Source organism: Gouania willdenowi, chromosome 5 (assembly GCF_900634775.1).
Source record: "Gouania willdenowi chromosome 5, fGouWil2.1, whole genome shotgun sequence".
NCBI lineage: Eukaryota > Metazoa > Chordata > Actinopteri > Blenniiformes > Gobiesocidae > Gouania > Gouania willdenowi.
The window spans coordinates 4,059,326-4,083,288 of NC_041048.1; the positions used below are offsets into that span (position 1 = coordinate 4,059,326).

The window sequence follows — 23,963 nt, forward strand, 5'->3', positions numbered from 1 at the left end:
GCTTTTATTTTGATACTTCCGATGAATTTGCATGTTACCTAAATATTTACATTTAGATTTAACATTGACATATTTTTAATGGAAAAGTAAATATCACAAATTTCACAAATATTGCTGTAAATTTGTTCAAAAGTAACACAAAAAACTCACATACGTTTTATAAATGTGGTTTGTTACTAAATATTGCAAAAAGTTGCTGTTTATTTTAACATTCACAACTTTACAATCAGCGTCCCATATCTGAGAGGATACTGGACCTCTGCTCCTTCTCTTGGCTCTGTATTTGATCTTTAGAAATCCAGGAGTGTGACGTTCCTTTTCAGCCAATCAGAGATCTTTTCATAGAGTGCTCCATGAGCTGCTTTTGGGCAATACTATTGGCTGCCCGATGACTGAAAACAAGTTATCACGTCCTTTGTAGTAGAAGTGCAATGTATTAATTTATTTTCTTTGGTGAATCCGGCTGGTTTTTTGGGCAACATCATCAAATAGGCATCTTTATCAGACAAAGCATACAAAATACAAAGTATTGTATTACTTCTGGTAAATTTCTGGATAATGTTAATTTCTATCTCTAAGTCTTTGTGGAACACAATAAAGAAGAAGAAAAGCCCATTGAGATTTAAAAAAAAACCTTTTATTGTTGTCACCCTTCATTTGGAGTTTTAGGATTACAACACAATAGAACCAGAGATATTGACTGTATAAAAATAAATTAAGACAAAATACATATATTGTCTATCCTTAATGGGACAGTCACAAAACACGGAGAGAGAACTATCTTTATAGTCCGAGACAGTAGGATGTGCGTTCACAATTAGGGATGAGTACCAAATCCAAATTCTGTATTTTTTTAGGTACTGACCGAATTCCTTTGGTACTACAGGGTACCAAATGACGTTAAGTCAAACGGTACCATGTTTTTGGTACCTATAAAAGCATCCTTGTGACTGAGGGATGGAACAGTAGGAGATTTCATGTAAAGGCTACTCGGCACACAAGGTTATTAGGATAAACAGGATTACAATCAACTAAACTCTGGCACTAGCAATAGCACCGAACGAAAACTTGGTTCTTTTACCTATGTGTACAAATGCAAGTGAAATACTTGCAGTATAGAGCCCTGTCACATAGAGCTGCTTTTTAATTTATAGATGAAGTTCATGATGAAGAAATTTATGAAACAATTGTTGCTAAAATACAAACATTTGAATGTTACTTTGATATATTTGTTCAAGTTGTATGTTTGAAAAATATCTTATGACAAATAAATATACACAAAAGTACCAAAAATTGGTACCGTTGAGCACTGATACCAATTCACAGGTACCAAGTATTGGTTCAAATGTGAATGGTAGCCATCCCTATTCACAATAAGTTACATTAAATAACTGTCAGACACAGTATGACAAGGCGTTAGGAAGGCAGCTTTAAAAAGAGTTCCTATAAAGGTTTTAAGTAGGAAGCAACTCTTCCTGTCAAAATCAGCATTCTTGTGAGTTTGCAGATTTAGTTTAGTGCTAAAGAATTGTGGAAAGCGAGGTTAATGCTCCACAGAAAAGTTCTTCAGACTTAATTGAGCAAACTCCATATCTAATTCAAGCTCAATTTAACAGATCACTTAAGATTCACTGACATTCTGCTCTGGCATTTTTAATCAGCTGCATATTACCAATATGGTCATTTAGGTTTGCTAACATGTGGCCTTTCTTGTAGTTTGCACTAGTTTGCTTTATTATCACATCTGGTTGACCCTCTGCTGCAGGAGCTCCAGCTGTCTCGCCACCTCATTGGGCAGGTCGACGTTCACCTCGGTACTCAAGTACTTCCTCACATCCTCCACCTCTTTCTGCCAGAATGCATGATCCAGGGAGAAGAGCTCCTCTAGGTTGACATTGTCATGCATTCCCTGGAGGTTGAGGGAGTTGCGGCATGGCAGGTAGCCGATGGCTGAAGGCATGGCGCCGGCTTCGCCGTTCACCCGCCTGAACATCCAGTCAAGGACACGGATATTATCGCCGAATCCGGGCCAGAGGAAACCACTGGTGGGGCTTTTGCGGAACCAGTTGACATGGAAGATCTTGGGTAGTTTGGCTGCTGGTCGATCAGCCATGCTCAGCCAGTGAGAGAGATAGTGGCCAAAGTTGTAGCCAAAGAAGGGCCGCATGGCGAAGGGGTCATGCATTATTACTTTTCCTGAAAAAAAGAATCAAATCAACAAAACTATTATTGTATATGTTTGAATAACATGGTATACTGTATAGAAAGAAGACAATCTTTTAGTCTAAAACGTTCTTGGTTGGTTTGTTCTTTTCAAAAAGGTTAGATTTTTTTTGCTTGGATAAAACACATTAGAAATGTAATTTATAAATACAATCATCGTTAACAAAAAAAAGGCTAAAGCTGCACGTTTCATCCAATGAGACATTGAGTCTGTAAAAAATGTCTTCTACTGTTTTAAAAGAACCTTCTTTAAAGCTAAATTGGACAAATTTAAACCTGTGGTTCTTGCAGTTGAATTCATAGCTGTTCTGTGGGGAAATTTATTGATCCTCAATCAAAGAACAGATTGCTTTGATATAGAGAGTCGTTGGCCATTAAGGCTTACTTGATTGTGTCATATTCACTGACTGTGGTTTTGGGTTTCTTGACTGGATTTGAGATTACTCAGTGTGGATAATATCCTGCTAGAAAAAAGACACTTTTAGCGTTTGGGTAAAATCTAAAGAATCAATGTTTAAATTTGAAGTTTAAAAGAGGTTAAGGTTTGAAGAGAGTGAGGCTTAAATTTTGAGGCAGTTTTTGAAGCAAGACATTAAACTGCAGCTTCATCCCATTTGTGAAGGAGCTATTTTTGATACAAGCATGTAGATTTGTACCTAAAGAGTAACTAAACCCTGAGGTTTTGGCTGAAATAAGAAAAATGCCTTGATTGGGCAGGGCTTCAGGAGCAGTTAAGACATGCCCAGTCTATACTATAACATTTCTAAAGAACAATCTATGCTATGCTAACAATCTATTCAAGACTCACTTTAGCTCTTTATTTACAATTCTATCAAATCAACCTACTTGCCACAAATTGCAGAGTCCACATGTGATAGTTATTATAGGAGGGGCGGAGCCAACAGTGATGTAAAAAGCCACCAAAATGTCCCAAACCTTTGTCAACAGTAACAAAATTTGATTGTAATAGCCTGGTTTCAACCCAAAGAGGGCAGTCACTGAAAGATTTTTACAACACAAATTGAAATAATTTGACTAAAATGTCAAGAGTTGGACGATAATCAACAACACGACTGCATGCCAAATACATTTGTTTTCAGCAAAAACAATAAAAAATAAAAAGTGGTTTTGGGGTTTAGTTACTCTACAAATAAGCAAAGGTGATAGAATGTGCCAATATCTTCTGAGTTGAACCTTATGCTTTCATGAAATGTGTGAAATATCCTCAACTCTCACTTCATCTTCAATACAAACAGCAGGAATATCATTACAAATGTCCGACACTAACCTTTGTGTTCAGCGGCTGCCGTGGCCTCTGATCTCATGGCCGCTCCAACAAACACTCCGTGTTGCCAACTGAAGGCCTCGTACACCAAGGGGACACCTGGAACAAGTAGCGTGATTACATTAGTAATAATGCCTGCTATAAGCTCGTCTTCCCCGAGTTTGTCATCTCACCTTCTGGCCTGCGTCCTCCGAAAATGATTGCCTCGATGGGGACTCCCTCTGGAGACTCCCACAGTGGATCAATGATGGGGCATTGTCCAGCAGGTGTGCAGAAACGAGAGTTGGGATGGGCGCTGGGCTCCCCTGAGAGGAAAAACAAACATTACAAATCTACAAAGCTGTCCAATGATTAACGTTGTGTATTCAAACTCTGTAAATCTTACCATCCTCTGGGCTCCAAAGCTTGTTCTTCCAGGAGGTGATGGTGACTCCCTCAGGCAGGGACTGGTCCATCCCCTCCCAGTAAATGCCACCGTCACTGGTTTCTGCGACATTGGTGAAGAGAGTGTTCTTGATGATGGTTGCCATGGCGTTAGGGTTTGTTGTAGCTGAGGTACCAGGTGCAACACCGAAGAAGCCGTTCTCAGGGTTGATTGCGCGCAGATTGCCTTGAAAAGAGGAAAACATGTTGAATGACAAACGACCTCATGTAACACAGGGTTGGTTTTTTGATGATTCTCTTTTCTTACCATGGTGATCAAACTTCATCCAAGCAATATCATCTCCGACACACTCAACCTTCCAGCCAGGCAGCGTTGGGCAAAGCATGGCCAGGTTTGTTTTCCCACAGGCACTGGGAAAGGCAGCTGCCATGTACTTCTTTTCTCCAGCAGGGTTGGTGACTCCGAGGATCTAGACATAGCACAATTTGGATTTGAATGAAAAGTTATTAAGTATTCAGATTTCTTTCACAAACTAGTATTTGGTATATTTTTTACCAGCATGTGTTCGGCCAGCCAGCCCTCTTCTTTGGCGATACGTGAAGCGATGCGCAAGGCGAAACACTTCTTCCCCAGCAGGGAGTTTCCACCATAACCACTGCCAAAGGAGACTATGTGCCTACGATCTGGGATGTGTGCAACCAAGGTCAGCTCAGGGTTGCAGGGCCAGTTATTCACCAGAGGTTCTGAAAGAACAATTGGATTGTTTACAATTCACAATCAAAGACAGCTCTGGTTATGTTTGTTGCAGTTGTGTGTAACTTGAAGGTTTTACACACTTTTCAGCGGCAGTGGACAGCCAACAGAGTGCAGACAGCGAACAAACTCGCCGTTTTCCAGGGCGGACAGCACAGCCTTCCCCATGCGGGTCATCACCCTCATACTGGCCACCACATAGGGAGAGTCGGTCAGCTCTACACCGATCTTAGACAGGGGAGATCCCACCGGACCCATGCTGAAGGGAATCACGTACATAGTGCGACCTAAGGACCACAAAAAACACACCAATGTACACCATCACACAATGAAGTTATGGACCAACTACTTTGTCAGTCGTTGAAAACACATTCAGTCTCATTGCAATGATGCTACCACAGGATGAAATCCATCAACTGGTGATCTTTACCAGAGTTGGAGTCAGTTATGATTATAATCACATAATTAATAATGAATTACAATTATGGCATAATTATATTGTAATTGTAACTTTAAAAATCTGTGGCTGTCGTAATTTTAATGAAATTGTAATTGAGTTCAGATAATTGACTTTGTAATTGTAATTGCCATGACAACTCTATAAAAAATGTCAATTATAATTTAACGCAAAACTCGGGAACCATGTTACAGTTCTATGTACAGTTCTACACATATGTAGTTAATTATTAAATATGTTTTATATTAAGCTTTCTTATTTTTTACCATTTAAAAAAACTGCCACACCAAAAATATTAACACCTCTATTTTCATGAATTAGGAAGCCTAACAAGGAAACCAATAGATGGTTTATAGTGTATTTTACAGCTGATTTAGGATCCTTAATCACAAGAGATGCTAACAGAAAGCTAACACAAGAGGAAGGTTAACTTTCAATAGTTTTTTTTTTAATTTTAGGCTCAAAATTGTAATTCATTGTAGTTAAAATTTTGTAAATGAGAACGTAATTGCAATTAACTCTGAGGATAAAAAAAATATTTTAGTTTAATTCTGATTACAAAAAATGCTGGTCACTGTAATTGTAAATGAATTGTAATTGAACAGGGGTAAAATGAAAATGTAAATGTAACTGAAAAGTGTAACTGGCCTCAACCTTAATCTATGTAGATATTTGCAACATAGGTTTTAAGGAAGGTTTTCGACATGAGGAAGTCAAACATATTTGAATGTAATCTAGCTTTTGATGATCTACGTTATGTAACATTAGAAGCCAAATGGTCCCAAGTCTGGAAAAATAGAAAGGAACTAATCAGGAAAGACATCCACCCCAAAAGCTGGTATCAATTCAAATATTTGGATTTCAATCTAAATTTAATTATTTAATTATTCTAGTAAGAAAAAAAAAAGTTGTAGAAGTGGTATGGTAAAAGAATATCATACAGAAACGTTTGGTTTCTTTACGATCTGATGTACTACCTTTCATGCAGCCGGGGAACCGCTGAGTCATGGCTTTGTCAAACTCTCCTGGTGACATCCAACGTCCGAGCTGGCTGACTCCACCTCCCAGTGGCGAGGGAATCGTATCCTTCTGGTCCTTGGTGACGATCACCGTCTTGCTCTCCACGCGAGCCACATCCATAGGGTCTGTTCTGGCCAACCAGCTGCAGAGGAAAAGGTGGATTAGGGAAGAAAAAGAAACAAAGTGCGAAATATTGGCTTTGAATCATCCTTCAAAAGAAGAAAATTTCACAAAAAAAAAGTGATTTGCAAATGATGATGTTTTTACAACCCATGATGCTAAAATATTTCTATTTCTAGAAGTGTGACGATATTTTGATACGGCGATATATCACGATATTTTTTCTCACAATCGATTATCGATATGCTCGCGCTATCGATTTTTTTTTTTTTTTTTTTTTTAAACCTTTTCTGCTTTTTCACTAAAATGTGCAGGTAGGTCTTCACAGAAATGTTGTCACTGTTTGTTGAAGGAACCAATATATTGTTTACTGGAATATTGCACTATAATGGTGTCACTGGTAAAAAAAAAAAAAGACCCTATTTTTTGTTCACAGAAAGCACTATTGGAGATACTTATTCATTTACATTGGTATGTTGACAGTTATTCACAATGATGTTGCACTAAATAGTGTCACTGTTCATAGGACACTTTTTCAATTTATTATCTTTCAGAGATATAAAATTAAAATTGTATTTTTTCACTTAATCTTTTTTTCTTCTTATGTCGTAGATTATCATGTATTGTCATATTGTGAGATAATCGTTATCGTGAGCTTTGTATTGCATATCGTATTGTATCGTGAGGTACCCAGAGGTTCCCACCCCTATTAGTCAGAACTTACAACATCTCTGAGACGGGGATGTTGTGACTTCAAACAACTGCTGTACATTGTCCTCAACTGCATAACAGTGCAACGTGCCAGGCCCTTTACATAACACTATATTGTTTAAAAAAAATAATCTCCTGTTTTCCAGATATTGTCATTATGGTCTCATGATCATTCAAACTTCAAAGGCTTGAAATAAGTGTACTGTATACCCATACAGTTGGTCACAATGTATGGACACACTCCGTAATGATGAAATGTGAAATCTGTTATTGATCTGGATGAAACTTGGTGGGATGATTGATGAATCGGAACCAACTCGACATAGGCCACCTTTAATAAAAATTGATTGATTACAAGGAAGAAAAAATGAATTTGTCAATGAAGAGAGAGAAAGGGATTTTTTAAGTTTTCAAACTGACTAAAAAAAAAATCAGTATATTCATCTGGATCCCCTCCAAAATTTAATGGAATTTTCCATAGTGTGAGGCAGGGTTGGGGTCAATTATAATTGTAATTGTGTAATTGATAATTAATTACATTTATGGTAGAATTATTACAATTAATGTAATTGTAATTGGAAAAATATGTATGTGTTGTACTGATAATTGAATTGTTATATAATTACAATTAATCACAATTACTGAGGTTGAAATAAATAACCTAATAAAAGTTTACCTTCCTCTTGTGTTAGCTTTCTGTTAGCATCTGTTGTCAGCTGTAAAATACACTAAAAACAAATATCTATCATCTATTTTCTTTCCTATCTATTGGTTACATTGTTAGGATTCCTCATCAATGAAAATATAGGTTTTAATATTTTTGGTGTGGGCATCAGTATACCTCTCAATTTCAATATTTTAAATGGTCAAATGTGGGAAAGCTTGATATGAAACATATTTTAATCATTTACATGCATAGTTCCCCAGTTTTCCGTTGACAATTTTTGTAGAATTTTCATGACAATTACAATTACAAAGTCAAGTATCTAAATAAACTAAAATAAATTAAATAGCAATTATAATTACGCAATAATTGTAATTAATTATCAGTTACGCAATTACAATTACAATTGACCCCAATCCTGCTTTTAATGTGATCTAAATAAATAAACCACTGATTTCTACGCCTCTCTTTAAAAATCTCAGATAAATTCAATCCAAACCTACCAGTTTTCATATTTGCTGAGCTTCTTGATCATCCCCTGCTCCTCCAGCTGGGTCAGGATGACACGGTTCTCCTCGTCCGAGCCATCACAGATGTGGAGCTCCTCTGGCTGGCACAGAGTCACGTTGGTCTCCACAAACTCCCTCACGGCAGGGGGGAGAGCACTGAGGTCGCCCTGGATGACTTTAAGGCCTTTCTGGCTTTGGGACTGGAGCTGAGGAGGCATGATGGTGGGAAGTCTGAAGAGAAGAAAGTTAAAGATGGAGAGAAAGAAGCTGAGAATAAGAAGTCTGGAGGGAGTGGAAATAAACAGGTGAGAGCAGGAATGAAGGTTACATAATAAGGATGTGGGTGCACAGAGAGGGAGTGTGGGGAAGGACAGGTGGAGGATTAGGAAAGAGAATAATGAATAACAGAAAGAGACAAAAGAAAACAGGTAATAGTTAAATAATTGATTAAATCAAACCTCTTTATTCAACATGATAAATGGCAGAGGTGTAAAGTGTACTGGTCCAACTCAAGTAGATGTTCTGTTACTTGATTGAAATTGTACTCAAATACAAGTACAAGTAAGTCATAAAATACTCAAGTACAAGTAAAAAGTAAAAGAGAAAGTTACTTGAAGTTATGAGTACTGATTGGTCAAGCATCCGCCAGCATCCCATCATCAAAAGAAAGTAGAATATCTGCTTACCTTCAGTTGGATCACTTGTTCCAGGTAGTTGTTAACGTGGCTTCATCAGCTGAGGTGATTCTGTTGCTTCTTCTTCTGAGGATCTCTCCTTCTTCTTCTTCTCCTTCCTGTGCAGAGAGGACTCCCTCTTTTATGTAGAATGCAATGTCCTCAAGTTCAGGGAGGAGGAGTGTGTGTGTGCGTGTGCATGTGCTGATGACGGGCTTGTCCTCAGAGTTATTTGCATTAACATGTTCTTCCACGCAGACGTGAACAACACACTGTAATTATTAACCAATGGGACAAAGTGTTTAACCTGATCAATGCCTGCAGCCGCTCACATCTCACACCATTCATTCATCATCGACGTCTGTCGTTTGTCTGTAGCTCTGACAACACAACATCTCAATAATTGATTTTATCTTCTGTCAACTTCAGATGTGAAAGTAATGGATTACAAGTTTTATGGGTTTTGCTTGTACTTAAAAGAACGAACTTGTTACATTTCTGCACCCAATCATTACTGAGTAAACAATTATTTTGTGTTTTAAAATGATCAACAGACATTGTGAAACTACAAAAAATGAAATGACCAGACAATCAAATGCATCACATCATATTCGACCAATCAGATTAAACATAATGCACTGTGTCGAAACAGCGTTGAATAGAGGGTTTTTTCTCAGTTTTAAAGTTCATAAATGTAGCTGTACTTAGAACCTGAAATATGTTTTATTTTGAATTGAATTAATTGGTGTAATTATATTTAAGAAATAATAATTGTACATTTTGACAAACCTTTTGTTTTATAGAGATTCCTTTGTGGAAAATAAACTAAGTTCAAATTGTGCAAGATTTATTCTCTTCCTTTTGAACTTTTAACATGAGATGTTTACTGTATGTAAGGGAACCGTGGCAAGATTTATTACCAAAAATAAACGTAGGGGGTGAAAGTAACTAGTAACTTTCACTTTGAGTACTATTTAATGTAGCTACTTTTTGCTTGTACTTCAGTATTTTATGTATAACTTACCTGTACTTGAGTTTAAGTTAAGTTTCTATTGTGTAGGATACATCAGTACTCTTTAGGAAGACTACTATTTATCTCTCATACTCACACACACAAACTTTAGTTACACTATGAGAACAGAACCATTTCTGTGTTTTTCTGTGTCTGAAGACGTTAATTAATGGATAAAGTCCATTTAAACCTCCGATTGACATTTTACCCTTGGGGTCAATTTGACCCCAGGGATTTTTGTCTCAGTTTTTGTGTCAGGAACTTCGTTTATTTGTTGAATACATAAATAACCCCTTGATAATTAAACTTTTTAAAAATAAAATGTTTGTACTTGAAGTCGAATTTCTGTATTTTTTATTTTTTTATTTTGTAATTAACTGACAACGTAAAACATTGGTTATTGTACAGGTGTATTTATTTATTTATTCATTTTATTATTTATTGATATTTCAATTGAATTAGCTTTAACATAATTTTAAGGATTATTTACCAAACTTTTTTGTAAAAATGAATAAATAATTAAACTGGCTGAAGGAAAAACATCATGCAGTGTGTAAATGTTTCAGCTTCAGAAATATCTAAAGTATCTGATGACTATATTAATTCTGAGTGACTGACAGGTAAACGTCACATCTTTCATTCCTGTCATTTTTTTTTTAACTTTACAGCCTCGAGCCACTACCTACGCAATCTCTTTGATTTTATCTAACAGCAGTCACTGTTGCACTTTGACCCATAAAGCAACATGATGTAAGTTCAGAAGTCTACGACCAAGGACTGACTATGACGTACGTGTTGATTTGGTCACACTATTCGTAATTGGCTGGTTGACAGAGGCTCGCTCTCAGGTCGAAGGTCAGCGTGTGTGCTGTGCATGCATGTGTGTCTTCATAGTAACCTTTAGATCACTAGTTTTACTCCCCTACTGGTGTAATAAAGAATAATCATTGTGTGTCTGATTTAACTCCTCTGCATGCAAGTTATCATTTGAATGCTAAATGTTGGTATAATGTAACATTTTTAATCTGGAACTGGTCATACACGCATTTATATCATCTCGCATTGACTATTGTAATTACGTTTTCACTTGTTTTAATAAGTTGTCTCTAAACAGACTCCAGATCGTTCAGAACACAGCTGCCCGACTTTTAACTGGTGCTCCCAGAACATCCCACATCACCCCCATTCTTTCTACTCTGCACTGGCTTCCAGTTAAGTTTTGCATCGAGTATAAAATCTTTGTTCTGACTTTCCGAGCGTCACATGGTCAGGCCCCTCAAAGTATCTCAGACTTGTTGTGCCCCTACACTTCATTGCGCACCCTTCAGTCTTCAGGTCAGGGTCTCCTAAAGGAGGAGACCTGGCGTTCCAGGCTGTAGCCCCCAGACTCTGGAATAACCTGCACCAGTCTCTCAGGGAGCTCAATTGCGTGGTCACTTTCAATAAACTGTTGAAGACTTTGCTTTTCACAAAAGCTCTAGTTAACAGGATTTTATGTTTTTATTATCCTTTTATGATGCTGCTCCTATGATGTAAATGCACCCATGTTTTATTATTCTTTCATGATGTTGTAACTAATTTCTCCACTGCTCTGTACAGCACTTTGTGATTTTATCTGCAAAAAGCGCTTTATAAATAAATTACTTACTGACGATATTTGTGAATATTATTATTATTTCTTCTCGTACAAATATAATGTTGATGTTAAAGCTAAATGTTAAATATTAAATATAAATCAAACCGTTAAATTTAAGTTTAAATCTAAATGTTAAATGTATCGGCAAAGATTTGGAAATAAATATTGTGGTTTTTTGGTACAACAATCTGAGGACGTTGTACCAAATAAACCCAAATGTTTCTTTGCAAATTTGTCTGTGATCATATCTGATCTAAAGGCTCAATTTTCAACATTAACCTCTGCATTCTTTTGGAATAATGATCAATACAGAATACTTTTTTCTTGCCGTTTAGTGTATTTTTGTGTATTGATTAATGGGCTTTTACTTTGAAGGGCAAAAAGTAGAAAGTGGCATTAATTTTCTGTAACATTTGACTTTGTATGACAATACAAAAACAAAATGTTTAATTTTCCAATGTTTTTTTTTTTTTTTCAAGGGTGAAATTATTTTATTACATAATCAGGCAATAAAATAAAAGTCCTAGGTTTTGTGTTTTTATTTATTTTTACAAACAAATTGCCAACTATTGATTGATGTACTTACAGTTTTTTTGTGTACTTTTGAAATCATTTATTGTGTCTTTGAACTCATTTTGTTTGTTTTTAGTATTAATTGCTGTATTTCGTGTAATTTTCTGTATTTTTGGAGTAATTTTAGGTGGAGTTTTTTTTAAGTCATCTTGTTTTTTTATGTTGTTATGTTGTTGTCATTGTTGAATTACAATATGTTGGGGGCCACAGAATGACATTTTCTCAAAACATCAGAGTGGTTTTAGGAAAGGAAGCGGGACCATGGATCCAGTTGTGTGTTCAGAAAATAAAATTAAGAAGGCACATAAAAATAGAGAGGTCATATTGGCTGTATTTATTGATGAGGAAAAGTCCTACAATATGATGTGGAGGGAGGGGCTTTTAATTAAGTTGGACAAATGGGTGTTGGTGGTGAAATGTTTAGATGGATTGGAAGCTTTATGGTTGGGAGAATGTTTCTAGTAAAAGTGGATCACACAGTTTCTGGCTGTTTTTAGGTGGAGAATGGTTCTCCGTGAGGTAGCGTGATCAGTCCGTTGGTGTTCTCCTTGATGATCATGGATGTTTTTTTCAATGTTTACCCTAATATTGGAAGATCCCTCTTTGTGGATGATGGGGTATTATGGAAGAGAGGTAAGAGTCTGGGGTATATTAAAAAGCATAAAGCTATTACTGAAGTGGAGCGTTGGGGCTATGAGTGGGGGTTTAAGTTTTCTATTGAAAAGACAATACGATGGTGTTCATGAAGAAAAGGAGGGCTTCTGATGCTACCATGCAGTTGTATGGGAGAGATTTGGATCAGTGGCAGAAAAAGTGGTTTTAAAGCCTTTTTAATCTCATGGATATAGTACAAAAAACAGCTCAAAAGTTAGGGAAAACTAGAAGAGAACAATAGAATTCTGTTTGGTCATACTAAATTGAACAATACATTACACTTAATAGATAAGCATGAAACAGGAATATGTGACCAGTGCTTGGCGGAAGAGTCTGTTTCACATGTAGTTACACTAGGTATAATGAGGAAATAACTCAGATGAAGGAGGAACTAAAGAGAGAAGGAATTCATCAGTTCAGTATTAGTAATGTTGTACGTAACCAGAATGAACGTATTACATTCCTCATGCAAACGAGGTTAATGAATAGGATTTAGGATCTAATAATGGGCGGTGGTTTTCCTTGCCTTGTTTGCCAACTGCTGTAAAACTACACGGAAGAAGAAGAACTCTCAGAACTACAGAACATTTCTACAGATAAATAGAGAATTGAAAGAGAACGAGAATGTTCAACCTGAACAGTGTGGTAATGCTCCTTGCCTTGGTTGCCAACTGCCGTAAAACTACACAGAAGAAGAAGAAGAAGAAGAAGAAGAAGAAGAAGAAGAAGAAGAAGAAGAAGCAGACAGCAGTTCCACACGAGGTCACAAGTTACATAACAGAATCTGTGCAAGTGTTTAATGGACATTATTCACAATTGTGCAATAACCTGTCAGCAGTTATAAAACAGAGAAATCTTTAACCCATTAGATAACGACACTGATGTGTCTGCTGCCATCCGTACCCTCAGAATGTGATGGACAGTAATGTGATATAAGGGATGTGTTTTGTGTTAGAGTATAAAAACTTAATGCTGTGTGTGTAATTGATCACAGGAGAGCATATTATGATGATGGTCGATTGAATATAGGATCCCAAATGAAGAGTGCCTTTACACTCAGTGATTTGCCTGCTTTGCTTGATTTACAACGATTGGCAACGCAGCCGATCACACACACAGAGGAAATGTTGAAAATATTAAAATAAAATAAGAAAAGACTTTCTTTAATTACAGAAAATGTTGTAAACTGGAAATATTCAACATCTATATTTTGAATTTGTAGTTTACATTTTATATGTCTGAATTAAATAGATAAGGAGGTCTTGGGGAAATATGTCATATTTTCATTACATTTGGCAGGCAGACCTGCAAATACCGTATCATGTTTTTCTGCAGTCAGTGCCTTCTCCTCGTCTATTCTCGCTCTCTTCTGTTTCAGGTGTCTTGATAGTGGAGCAGTTCCTGATCTGTTGTTCATGGCTCAACTAGTCTGGGACTCGCTGATGTTTTATCTCTCTATCTTGTTCTGTTCTGTTCTGTTCTGTTCTATTCTATTCTATTCTATTCTATTCTATTCTATTCTATTCTATTCTATTCTATTCTATTCTATTCTATTCTGTTCTGTTTTATTCTGTTCTGTTCTACTCTTTCTGTCCACTAACCCCAACCAGTCAAAGCAGATGTTCTCCACCTCTGAGCCTGGTTCTGCTGGAGATTTTTTCCTGTTAAAAGGAAATTCTTTTCCCCACTGTAGCTGATGCATGTTCATGTGGATTTGTTGGGTTTTTTTTCTTGATAATTTTTATATTTTGATAGCGCTTTGGGATGTCTATTGGTTTCATTTGCACTAAATAAATAAAGTTGAATTGAATTGGTTTGTTTGTTGGTTGCTTGGTTGGTGGGTCAGTTGATTGGTAACATGATTGTTTGGTTGGTTGGTCACTCACTTAGTTGTCTGGTTGGTCACTGGATTAATTGAATGGTTGGTTAGTTGGTTGGATGGTTGGTTGGGTTAGTTGGTTGGGTTGGTTGGTCACTTGAGTAATTGATTGGGTTGTTGTTCAGAAGGTTGTTTCATTGGTCGGTTCTTATTTTGTCTTTATTTGAACCTTTCTGACACTTCTTCAGACTGTTAATTTCCAAATCTGCAGTAATGTTGTACATTAGGATCAAAGTAGGAAGAAAGGAAGCAGGTCTCCTGTTGGTCGTTTGTTTTTTTTTTTAAATCCTCAGGGTTTAAACAGTTAGTGATGTAATTACATAACAGTGACCATGAACTCTTTCAGTCAGATTAGGACATTTAAGGAAATAAATTAAGGACATTTATCACTTTTACAAAATATAACAGGAAACTCCCAGAAATTGAACAGCAGAAATAACTTATAGTTATTTATAACTGATAGTCTAATAAAAAAAAAAACAGAATAAGTTCCAAAATCTCAGAATTTTTTCCCACTTGGCTTTAAAAAAGAGAACAAACCTTTCTAAAGGTTTCTGTTTTGTCATTATGTTTGTAGATGACTAAAGTCAAGGTTTTAGTGGAAACAATCAACTCTGAAAAAAAGGAAAAAAAACGAGTCTTTTATCTTTATCCACCTTATCCAACATTTATTATTTCTTAATTTGCATTTTATATGTTAGATTGAAGCAATAGTGTGATCTTTTTGTAAGATGCATGTTATGGATTCCAATGTTCAGGCCCAAAATAGATGTTTGTTTGCATTTATAAATACTACAATATAATACAGGCTATAGTTTATTCAGGCTCTTACCGCTCATAGACCTTCACGGTGCGTTTTCAGCTCATTGATGATGACCTGGTTGTTCTCGTCCTCCTACAGCGACCATGATGCTTTCACCAGATTATAACGCCTAACTTCTTCATGGAAAATGTATTTTGCCATTTCACTTTCTTAGTTACTGTACTTGATCATTACTGTCAAGAGCTTTTTTATTTGTAGTGAACTAGACTGAAGCAAAAAGAACAAAATCAAGGATGTATTTTGACCCAAATCAGCAGCCGTCAGCGTGTTTATGGGAACTACAGTAACGGCTGAACAAAGTGTTTCTTAGTTATTGTGACATCCTGTGTTATGGGTTATACGTAATGTATATGTGTAACAGGAGCGTGCTGCGTGTGTCGAGAACACACACTCCAAGATGTTGTCAAACATCAACCAAGATCTGTAAAACTGAGACATGTTTATGTCTAATCTTTGCTCTTTTGTTCCTGTCAGCTTGTTGTTTGGTTGTTGTTTTGCAGTTCGTTGCATGTCAATCACTTTGGAACATGTGACCCCCCCCCCCCCACCACCACCACCACCATAAAGACAATTTTACCTGCACTACTTGTACAGATGTTCACATTTTTTATTATTATTATTATTATTATTATTATTATTATTATTATTATTATTATTATTATTATTATTATTATTATTATTAGTTTTTTTTTATTTTATTTTTTTTTATTAGTTCATCCATTTTATGACCTGCTTGTTCCTTTTTTCTATAATTTTTATTTCAGAATTTAGATTTCACATATCTGAATTAGATAGATTAGGAGGTCTCAGGGGAAATATGTCATATTTTTATTACATTCTAAGTCTGAAAAAAAGTATTGTTGTTAGAGTGGTTGGTTGGTTGGTTGGTTGATTGGTCGGTTGGTCACTGGATTAATTGAATATTTGGTTGGTCAGTAGAATGGTTGTACGCTTGTTCCTTATTTTCAGGGTCACGGGGATTATGATTATTATTATTATAGTTTCTTTCTGGTTGTTTTTTGTTTTTTCGCACTATCCACCAAGTCCTTGGTGGATTTTATTGGATTGTATTGTTTTAATCTTCTACTAATAAAACTATTCTGATTCTAATTCTGATTTTTAATCCAGCTCATCTCAACCCTTTCAAAAGAACGACAACCAATGAGATCTTTGCAAACCAGGAAATTAAACTCGAGATTGATGGAAGCCAAATGCTCAGATTATGAGTCAATCGTGTATTTTTGACAATCATCAGTGAATCTTTATATAATATGTGCTAAATAGAAAAGAAAAAAAACATTTAACATTGAAACTTTTTTCTCGGCCGAGCAGAAACCAGATTAAATATATTTCTTTTTACTAAAAACGTTAATTGAAGGATTTTCTTTATCCTGTATTATAAACAGAGGTACGGTATATAAATTATGAACTACGGGTCTTGACATGATTGTGAAGTGCTTTTCTGAGACATTATACTTGATGACGTCAATGAGTATAGCACCAATCTATGGATAATCTATAGATGACCTTGTATCTCTGCTTTACGATCAGAGGAAAACACACAGAAATGTCTTTGAAGAGAGAAGCAGCAGATAACAGAGGGATAGTGAACAGATAAATAAATCAATTTCAATTCAAAAATTGAATAAACAACTCCTTCCGTCTATGCTTGATGATCTTTAACCACAATGAATCCAACATTTAGGCCCTGAAGCACCAAAGATTACACAATGAAGAAATCCAAGCAATAAGAAGCAACTACTATTTTAGCTTTTATTGTGCAATGATTTATTATTACAGTAGATAGACATTATTGTGTAGGAATCACATCTATTTTACAAAACATTCAGTCATAAAAAGATTTAAATAAACTGTAGTTTTGTAGTTTCATTCCTTACACCTTCTGCACAGCGGGGCCACAAAAATGTTATTATCTGATTTGAGGGTCATATTATCAACATTCATGTCAGAATTCAGAATTATGACCAATATGAGCATTAGTACAGGAAAGAAAAACGTTTCTGATGGAGTCATGAGTGTTTTTTTTTTGTTTTTGTTTTTTGCATATTTTTCTGTCATCTCGCATATTTTTGTTATTATTTTGTCTACTATTAGTCATTAGTGGTTTTATTGTTGTTGTACTGTGTATTTTTGTTGTGGTTTTGTACATGTTTCTGTCATTTTTGTCAGCCTTTTTGTGCATTTTGATTTTCTTTGTGTATTTTTCTGTCATTTTGTAGTTTGTTTTTTAAGAGTAATTATATGTGTTTACTTTGGGGCTCGTATAAAATTAGACTGAGGGCCACACGTGGATCTCGGACTGCCAGGAGCCACATGTCAGGCCTGTTTTGATACTTCACTTTCACGAAGTTTACTTGTGAACTCTCAGTTTTGAGTCTTAGCGTTCAGCATTTAGATTACGCATTAAAATTTGGCCAATAGAAATGTTTACTTTCACTAAAAAGTGCAGAGATATCCTGGTTTTCCATTTTTTCAGTTTTGTTGGATTAAGTTGGGTTTGAAAATAAAGAATTTTTGTACAACTCAATTTTAATTTTAGCAAAAAAAAAAAATGTTCACAAATGTAGATATTTCAAAGCCAAGCTATGTTTTTCACATTTTCTAAATAACTTAAAAATGTTTTAAAACAATTTTAGGTTTGTCCAATATAATCATGCTGTTAAAATTTCCAAAATTATTGGATTTTTTTCTTTTCTATTTAGTTCTTGATTGTCAAAGTTCCATTCCATGTCTGTCCTAAAGTGTCACCTGAACTGAAAAGCAGGAGACCAGATCAAAGTAACAAAGGTCACTGACGTGAAGCTGAGGTCACAAAGCTGATAACATGAGGTCAGCAGGAGGAGCTCAGAGTAGATCAGAATGTTTTTTTTCCATTCAAAAACTAAAAAGTCTTAAAAAAATCAAATCAATCTTTTATGTCACTCATTAAACCAGTTGAAACCGACAAAATCTTTGCTCTTTTTCATTCTAACAAATAATAATATAATATTATTATTATATATAATATAATATAATATAATATAATATAATATAATATAATATAATATAATATAATATAATGAAACGTTTTTGTGCACTTCATTTCTATTAGCATGTGGACACTACTTACAGTTTTTTTTCTGTGCGTGTTTCTCTGAATTCTTATAATTTTCTTGTTCTAATTTGAATAATATTTTTTTTTAAAATGTATTAAAACATTGTTTCATTTGTGTTTTAAGATAATGTGCCACATACGTATCGATGTCTTTGGATAGAGCGCCACCTTGTGTCGCTAAATAAATGGATGAGCCCAAAACATTACCTCATTCTCCAAAACTCAAGCTTTCACTTTGGCCTGAGATGCAACAAGAAGCTGTGTCTGATGTTGTTTTATTGCATCATGATGAAACTTTGAGATGGCTTATAATACTGTTTTAAATCATTGCATTGTTGTGTGTGTGTGTGTGTGTAGAGTTTGCATGTTCTCATTCCAAAGTCTAAAAAACATATGTTGCATATGTTACAATTCTGTCTGTGTGTCATTCTATGAGCCTAAATCCTCAGTAATAAACAGTGATGGATAAATCAAGTAAATTCATCCAAAAATATAAAAAATTATTGTTTTGATTGCTTGTTTTTTTTTTTTTAAAAAAAAAAAGATTTGAAAGTTTAAAAAAAAGTATTTAAATGTAATTGTATTGATTAGTGAGAGTCATACGGTGTTAATGTTCTCCATGATGAAGACAGATGAGCATACGATAATGGAAACTAATTGCACAAATTACATTGTTATTTATACACAACTTTATACTTGAGTATTTTGCATGCAGGTTTTTTTTTTTAAATCAATTATTAGTTTACTTTATTTTTTGTATTTCTATATTGTGTGTATTTCAGTAAATGTTATGTATTATGTATGCTTTGGATGATTGGCGTCAAACTCATTTTAGTTAAGGGGTCAAATATGGAGCAGTTTATTTTTAGTGGGCCACAGATTTTATGCGGGAAAATTAGTAATTTGATCATTATTGCACTCTCGTTGCACTTCCATGTATAAATAAAAAAAAAGTATATATATATATATATATATATATATATATATATATATATATATATATATATATATATATATATTTATTTTTTAAATGTACAACACTGATAATATCAAAGCAATTAGTGACAGATGTCAGTCTCTGATGGATCTTTACTTTCAATTTCTTTTTTTATTTTGTGGCCAATTATTCTGTCATTTTTCATTTGGGGAAATTTTTTGGAATAATTTCAAGAAAGATGGAGGATTTTGGAAAAACTGAGAGCTTTTTCTTTTTTTTTCTTTTTCTTTTTTTTTTTTACAATTTGATATTTAAAATGACTGCCATGTAATATAAGCGTTGGGAAAATGTGAGCCCTATGAATATTGTGGTGTTTCAATAAATGTGTGCACTATTTGGAGATATTTACAACTTAATTAGTTTAATTAGCAGAAAAAATCATGGTTTCTCTGACTTTTTTGCTTTCTGCTGTGGGCCAAATTGGATGCTCTAAAGAGCGGGATTTGGCCCACGGGCCTTGAGTTTGACACGTGTTTTGGACTGTTCTAGTGTTCTTACTCATTTAGAATAAATACAGGGAGAAACTATGGATGACCTATACTTACCTTTATATGGTTAAAGTTTCTGATATCTGTGAAAGTTACACAATCTTGAGCAATAAATGGTGTGCCACTCTTTATTGACGTTATATTGGCTACATTTTTGGTACAGATGTTCACGATATAAAGAACAGGCAAAATGCGATCTGGCAAAATTTATATTGTGAACCAGCCTAATGTAGACCCCAGAAAGAAGAGTTTCTGTGTTTAATGGGGATCTAAATAAAAACAACACAACACAAATATATTTAAAATGCAAAAGTCTCTACTGAGGACATATTGTTTGGCAACAATAAGGAAACTCACACACATGCATCATAAGTTTGGATTGTCAGGGTTACGCTTGGTTGGTGATTGGATTCTGTCGCCATGACAACAGAAAACAGCTCCTTTAAGTGTGGTTTACACACAGGTGAAACATTATCCACAGAGAGACAAAGAAACACACACGCACACACACACACACACACACACACACACACACACACAAACAGAGGTCAGGACCGATGGAGAACACACAGCGAACGTCTGAATCTATGAACTTTGTGCATCAGGATGAAATCTGGTAAATAATGAGTTTCTTTCCTCATTAAATACAGAGTTATGTCATGTTTTATCTGCGTAACCTTCCTGTCGACTTTGTCAATTGGTTATTTTCTGTGTTGGACGTTCAAAGGTTTGATCTTAAAAGGAAAGGAATGTTTTTTTTTATAGATATATATTTCCGTATATCACCAAAGTTTAAGAGTCTTTATTAGTAGAAATACACAGTGCTACAAATACTGTACATGTTGGCCACCCAGAAAGTTCTAGTAATGGGAGCTCACTGAAACTTTCTAAATGCCACAGACTAATAGCATTATTATTAATGTCAGGGGTGAATGAGGGTCACATGACCAAACTGAGCATTAACACAGGAAAAAGCCAAGGATTTCTGTGTGTTGTTGATTTAAGATGATTTTGTCCAGTTTTATTGTATTTTTGTCTATTTTTCTTTCTATTTTGTGTTATTGGTGTTTTCTGTTTTTCATTTTGTGCATTTCTGTCATCCTATTGTATATTCTTCTGTCATTTTGTGAGTCATTTTGGGCATTTTTGTTGCGTGTGTTTTGAGTCATTTTCTATCATTTATAATATCATTTTGTGTATTTTTTGTTGTGATTTTTTCTTATTTTCTGTCTGTTTTGTGCATTATTGTTGTTTTTCTGTTTTTCTTCATCACAAATTTGGTTTTTCTCTGATTTTGTAGTCATTTTGTGTATTTCTGTGGTATTGTATATTGTTCTGTCATTTTGGGCATTTTTGTCATAGTATTGTGTTTTCATTTTTGTATATTTCTAATGCCAGTTTGTGCATTTCTTTTGTTGTTTTGTGTATTTTCTCTCTAATTGCATGTGTTTATGGCCCCACAAAATCAGACTTAGGACCCCACGTGGCCCACGGGTTGCTGGTTTCCCACGTCTGCAATATAACATTTGCTTTTCCAAACGTGATGAACTTGTTCAGCAGTTTTAGTGATGTGTGATGTTTTGTGTAGGAAAGCCCATGTAAAAGTGGAGAAGGCTTCAGCCAAGTGTTGGCCCAATAAATGGGGTTTCCTGACAGACTGCTACAAACAGGTTAGTACAACAACAATCCCATGATGCAACACACATTGATGAGTAGAGTTGTGTAGCATACAACCTGTTAATTAATAGAAGACAAATACGCAAAATAACAGCAAAAAATACTCAAAATGACAACAGAATTTCACAGAATTACACATTACAACCACGTAATTAAACAAAATGACTCCAAAAACACGTCACAATGAAAATGCATGAAGTTACTTGCAAAACATACAAGATGTAAACTATACAATATGACAACAATAAAAATCCCAAAATGGCTATGAAAAAAGAAAACATTAACAAACACAGAAAATTAGAGAAAAATCAACAAAATGACTGTAAAAGTACACATAATGATAGATAAATATCCAAAATGACAACAGTAAAACAATACAATACACAAAATGATTGATAAATAAACAAAATGACAACAAAAATGCACAAAATATCCAAAATGACAACAAATATGCACAAAATATCCAAAACAACATTAAGATTACACAAAATGATAGATAAATATACAAAATGACAGCAAAAACAAACTCTTTGTTGTTTCCTGTGCTAATGCTCAGATTGGTCATTATTCTAAATGCTGACATGAAAAATGTTGATAATGTGGCCCTCAGATCAGATCCAATCACATTTTTGTAGCCTCGCTATTATTAAAGTTACACATTATTTTAATACAATTTTAAAATAAAGAAAGGATTGCTGTTGTCACTGTCTGTGGGGGATTCTGCTGCAAAGGCACTGATTTCCTGTTCCACCAGCGTTAGAAGCCACAGCAGGAAGCTGGAGAGCTGCGTGTGGCTTGTGAACCCATGGTTTCTGATAAAAACAGTACTATGGGGGACAAAAAAATGTAATAATTACAAATACATAAATAAATGCTGAGTACATTTGTAAATAATAAAATATACACTTGAATGAATAAATAATTGAAAAAAAAACAAACCGTAAATTAATAAATAAATACTGGTCTTTGTTACCATATTTTGAAATGTATTTATTTATTTCCTCAATGATCCTTGCTTTTTTACATGTATTTATTTGTTTTTTTGTAATTATGTCATTGTTTGTCCCCCATGAAGCTAACAGACTGTTGTGCTTTCACAGTATGAGATGGAGAGCATGAAGATGAAGAGCATCAAAGAGAATTCAAACCCTGACCTGAATGTTCGACCTTCAACACCACTGGAAAAAAACATTAAAGTAGTTCTGTGTGTCTGTGTGTCTGTCTGTGTATTTTTGTGCGGCCCTCAAAGGGAACCCACTAAACGACTCCAAAAACACACAAAACAGCAAAAACAAACATAATTGTTCAAAAAAGCAACAACAAAATTACAGAGGGACAACAAAACTACACAAACAGCAGAGAATTACTCCAGTAAGACACAAAACAAACAAAAACACACAGAACACCAACAAAATTAGACTAAACCCTTTACTTTTTTACTTATTCGCTTTCAGAAGGGTTCCAGTTTGAGAATATATATACAGGAAACGATGGGAAAATATGAGTTGGTGAAAAAGTGGTTTAAAAACAAGAAGAATGCAGGAAACGAAGCAGCAGGAAAGAGAAGGAGAATGCAAACCAATCCAATCATCCTGTCTGTCTGTCTGTCTGTCTGTCTGTCTGTAAGTCCATCTGTCTCATAGTTTCCTTTCCATCTCCAGGTATCTCCTTCTCCACCTGTTCCTCAGACGAGTCAGGCCGTGATTGGATGGCGTTCAGCTCACCCACATCTTCAGTTGGAGAACTTTGGCACGGTGCATCATGGGAGACGTAGTTTTCTAAAGGAGTTAGACTGGCCTCTTCATGCTTGTATCTGAGAGGAAATTCTCATTCTTTCCCTTTTCTTTAAGTGATGTCTTCACCATACATGTGTGGCTATGTTTTTAGCTGCTGTCTTTTCTTCTTCTGGGATAATAAAGTTTTGACATGGTTGGTGAAACTGATATATGTTGAATTTTTTTGTTGTTGTTATTTACAAGGTTGTGCTGCCATCATTGTTTTGCAGAAAAAGAGTAAAAGTGCTGCTGACATTAATATTTTCACATTAATCGATCATCTGTGAGATAACTACGGAGCAACTAGGGCAGTGTTTTTCAACCTTGGGGTCAGGACCCCATGTGGGGTCAGATGGAGTTTCAATAGGGTCGCTTGAAACATTAAGTAATTGATTTTTTTTTTAACCGATAAGAAATACATTACATAATTATTTTCAAATTAAAACACACAATTTTATTGTATTCTATCCTTTCACTTTGTAAAATATAAATCGAATTATTAATAATTATAATAATCATCATCATAATGATGC

The 23,963-nt window shown here is 35.0% G+C and overlaps 2 protein-coding genes across 4 annotated transcripts; one reads left to right on the top strand and one right to left on the bottom strand.

Moving 5' to 3' along the window:
* Positions 1–615: 615 nt before the first annotated feature.
* pck1 (phosphoenolpyruvate carboxykinase 1 (soluble)) lies at positions 616–8,966 on the bottom strand. 2 transcript variants are annotated; one of them, XM_028446309.1, is made up of 10 exons: positions 8,814–8,966; positions 8,122–8,409; positions 6,081–6,265; positions 4,730–4,933; positions 4,449–4,636; positions 4,200–4,362; positions 3,894–4,118; positions 3,682–3,813; positions 3,512–3,607; positions 616–2,196 (listed from the first exon to the last, which is right to left on the bottom strand). In XM_028446309.1, the coding sequence occupies exons 2-10, from the start codon at positions 8,343–8,345 to the stop codon at positions 1,739–1,741; spliced, it is 1,875 nt and encodes a 624-aa protein (XP_028302110.1). In that variant the 5' UTR covers positions 8,346–8,409; positions 8,814–8,966; the 3' UTR covers positions 616–1,738. The 2 variants fall into 2 exon arrangements, with proteins under 2 accessions (XP_028302110.1, XP_028302112.1); XM_028446311.1 differs by having other exon boundaries at positions 8,122–8,358; positions 8,814–8,957.
* A 3,497-nt stretch (positions 8,967–12,463) lies between these two features.
* LOC114463113 (uncharacterized protein C20orf85-like) lies at positions 12,464–23,559 on the top strand. 2 transcript variants are annotated; one of them, XM_028446384.1, is made up of 4 exons: positions 12,464–12,655; positions 21,567–21,648; positions 22,756–22,851; positions 23,317–23,559. In XM_028446384.1, the coding sequence occupies exons 1-4, from the start codon at positions 12,645–12,647 to the stop codon at positions 23,470–23,472; spliced, it is 345 nt and encodes a 114-aa protein (XP_028302185.1). In that variant the 5' UTR covers positions 12,464–12,644; the 3' UTR covers positions 23,473–23,559. The 2 variants fall into 2 exon arrangements, with proteins under 2 accessions (XP_028302185.1, XP_028302184.1); XM_028446383.1 differs by lacking the exon at positions 12,464–12,655 and adding an exon at positions 20,472–20,594.
* Positions 23,560–23,963: the final 404 nt, after the last annotated feature.

Excerpts from the sequence above, each read along its gene's own strand:
- pck1 (XM_028446309.1), bottom strand. The coding sequence starts at position 8,345 with ATGCCTCCTCAGCTCCAGTCCCAAAGCCAGAAAGGCCTTAAAGTCATC. Across the intron at positions 6,266-8,121 it reads CTCAGCAAATATGAAAACTG|CTGGTTGGCCAGAACAGACC; the intron begins GTAGGTTTGGAT and ends TTTCCTCTGCAG. Across the intron at positions 3,608-3,681 it reads CGGAGGACGCAGGCCAGAAG|GTGTCCCCTTGGTGTACGAG; the intron begins GTGAGATGACAA and ends TACTTGTTCCAG.
- LOC114463113 (XM_028446383.1), top strand. The coding sequence starts at position 20,536 with ATGGAGAACACACAGCGAACGTCTGAATCTATGAACTTTGTGCATCAG. Across the intron at positions 20,595-21,566 it reads GTGCATCAGGATGAAATCTG|GAAAGCCCATGTAAAAGTGG; the intron begins GTAAATAATGAG and ends TGTTTTGTGTAG. Across the intron at positions 22,852-23,316 it reads CACTGGAAAAAAACATTAAA|GTATCTCCTTCTCCACCTGT; the intron begins GTAGTTCTGTGT and ends TTCCATCTCCAG.